Source organism: Cryptomeria japonica, chromosome 1 (genome assembly GCF_030272615.1).
Source record: "Cryptomeria japonica chromosome 1, Sugi_1.0, whole genome shotgun sequence".
Taxonomy (NCBI): Eukaryota; Viridiplantae; Streptophyta; class Pinopsida; order Cupressales; family Cupressaceae; genus Cryptomeria; species Cryptomeria japonica.
In genome coordinates this window covers 333,986,105-333,988,031 of record NC_081405.1, presented here as the reverse complement: position 1 = coordinate 333,988,031, position 1,927 = coordinate 333,986,105, and the positions used below count along the sequence as shown (strand labels likewise).

Below are 1,927 nucleotides of genomic sequence, written 5' to 3'. Positions count from 1 at the left end.
ATTACACTATTTTTGTAAAAAGATTTGAACCCTTCCAAAACAAACCTTTTTTTAATAAAAAATGATTTTGAACCCTTCGAAAGACCAAACTTTTTAATTATAAAAAAAAATAACACTGAAGATTGTGCTTTTAAATGGTATAACGTCAATGGGTCAGTCAAGCATAATCATATTTGGGTTTCATTTCTTCATTATTAAACATGCCATTCCTGAAACATCACAAAAGGTGATTGAGATTCGCTCATTCTCAAGATGGCTGATGTGCTCAGATCGATTTAAGTGGCCCCAGTGTCATTTCCTTTACAGTGATACAAACATTTGGCGCTTACGACATACCCAAAACCATTAAAGGATACTCACCTACATAAGATTTGGATAAACTTTTCAATAAAGAAAAAGGCGTCGCCATATTAACAAAATGGCTTAGTTCTCAATTTAAGTATAATCAATCCAGATAGGTCTTCCTTTTGTAAGCTTCTGGATTCTTTACGTCAAACCTTGAGGCACACAAAGCATAAAAACTCCTCCTTTCTAACTTTACACACATGCAACCAATTCTACTTCTCATGCAAAACCATAGATAAACCAAATCTAAGCTCTCTACAGATATAAGAAGACCCAACCCATAAGTTAAAAACCAAGAAAAATTTCATTTTGGCAACTGCAATTTGATAAGATTTCTTGAAATTAACAACTGTAATTTGATAAGAACTCCGAGCTTTAAAAATGGCAGAACATCATAGGCCAACCAGTGATCTTGAGAACGACAGCAGCAAGCAACTGAGCGGGTCGATCTATTTGCGCACCAACAACACCGGCCCAATCGAGCGCCCATCGCGCCGCCATTTGCGCTGCAGCGATAAATTTGTGAGATACTTGTGCGCATTTTTCATCTCATTTCTTTTCGTTGTGGCCGTCGTGATCTTCGTTGCATGGATCTCAGTTCGACCACACAAGCCCCGCGTAGTTTTAGACTACGCCGCCATTTCATACTTCCACGTCTCCAACGTCTCCCTGGACGCCACCATGAATTTCAACGTCTCCTTCAGGAATTCCAACGAAAAGGTGGTCATTTTCTACGATAACTTCTTTGTCGAGGTGATCTACAGCTCTGAAAGGATTGCTTCCGGATCGGTCCCTAAATTTGTCCAGGGTGAGAAGAATACGACTGTGATTCAGCCGAGGGCCCAAGCTCACTTGCTCCGTCTTGATCCGCAGACTTCGGCGGAACTCGCGGCGGATAATCAGGCGGGGAGGATTGGCTTCGACCTCAAGATGACGGCTAAGACTCGGTTCAAGTTGGGGCGGTGGTCGACCAAGCATTACAGAATGACTGTCAAATGTGTTAAATTGGTCATCAATTTTATTCCAGGGCCCTTTCACAGGCAGAAGTGCAGGGTTTTCTTCTAGCCTTTTTCTGCCCGATTTTTGCTTTCCTTTTCTTTTCTGTTGCTTTGGAATAAACCTCTCGTAGTTTCCTGATAGCTCGAGAATATTTGTTAATTTGGGTACCTTGTCATTCAAAATTTTTAATTGGATTTTTACAGCGGGCAACTTGGCTGAATCGCTGCCTTTGTCTAAAGCTTTCGATATATTAAAAGTAAATAAAGAAATTTTTATGAAAGTTTTGAATCAACAAGATAAAAAATAAGGAGTTTATTTTAATGCGAATCCTCAACAGAATCGATGTCTGTATTTAGATTTTTTGATCTATGATGTTGTATTTTGAATGAGAATTAATAAAATATAAAGGTAAATGATTAGAGATAAAAAACAAGGAGTTCATCTTCAATTTGAAGACTCAACAAAATGACCGCGTTTGTCTAAAGCTTTCAATTTAAGATGTATTTTGAATGAGAATATATAAAAAATAAATTAAGATATTTTTTGATAAATACTTTTTGATGAAGTTATGAATCAATAAGAT

At 37.7% G+C, this 1,927-nt stretch overlaps 1 protein-coding gene across 1 annotated transcript; it reads left to right on the top strand.

Annotated features, from left to right (window-relative positions):
- Positions 1 to 601: 601 nt before the first annotated feature.
- Positions 602 to 1,624, top strand: LOC131043583 (NDR1/HIN1-like protein 12). The gene has a single exon (XM_057976814.2). It carries the CDS (start codon positions 727 to 729, stop codon positions 1,408 to 1,410), a length of 684 nt encoding a protein of 227 aa, XP_057832797.1. The 5' UTR covers positions 602 to 726; the 3' UTR covers positions 1,411 to 1,624.
- Positions 1,625 to 1,927: the final 303 nt, after the last annotated feature.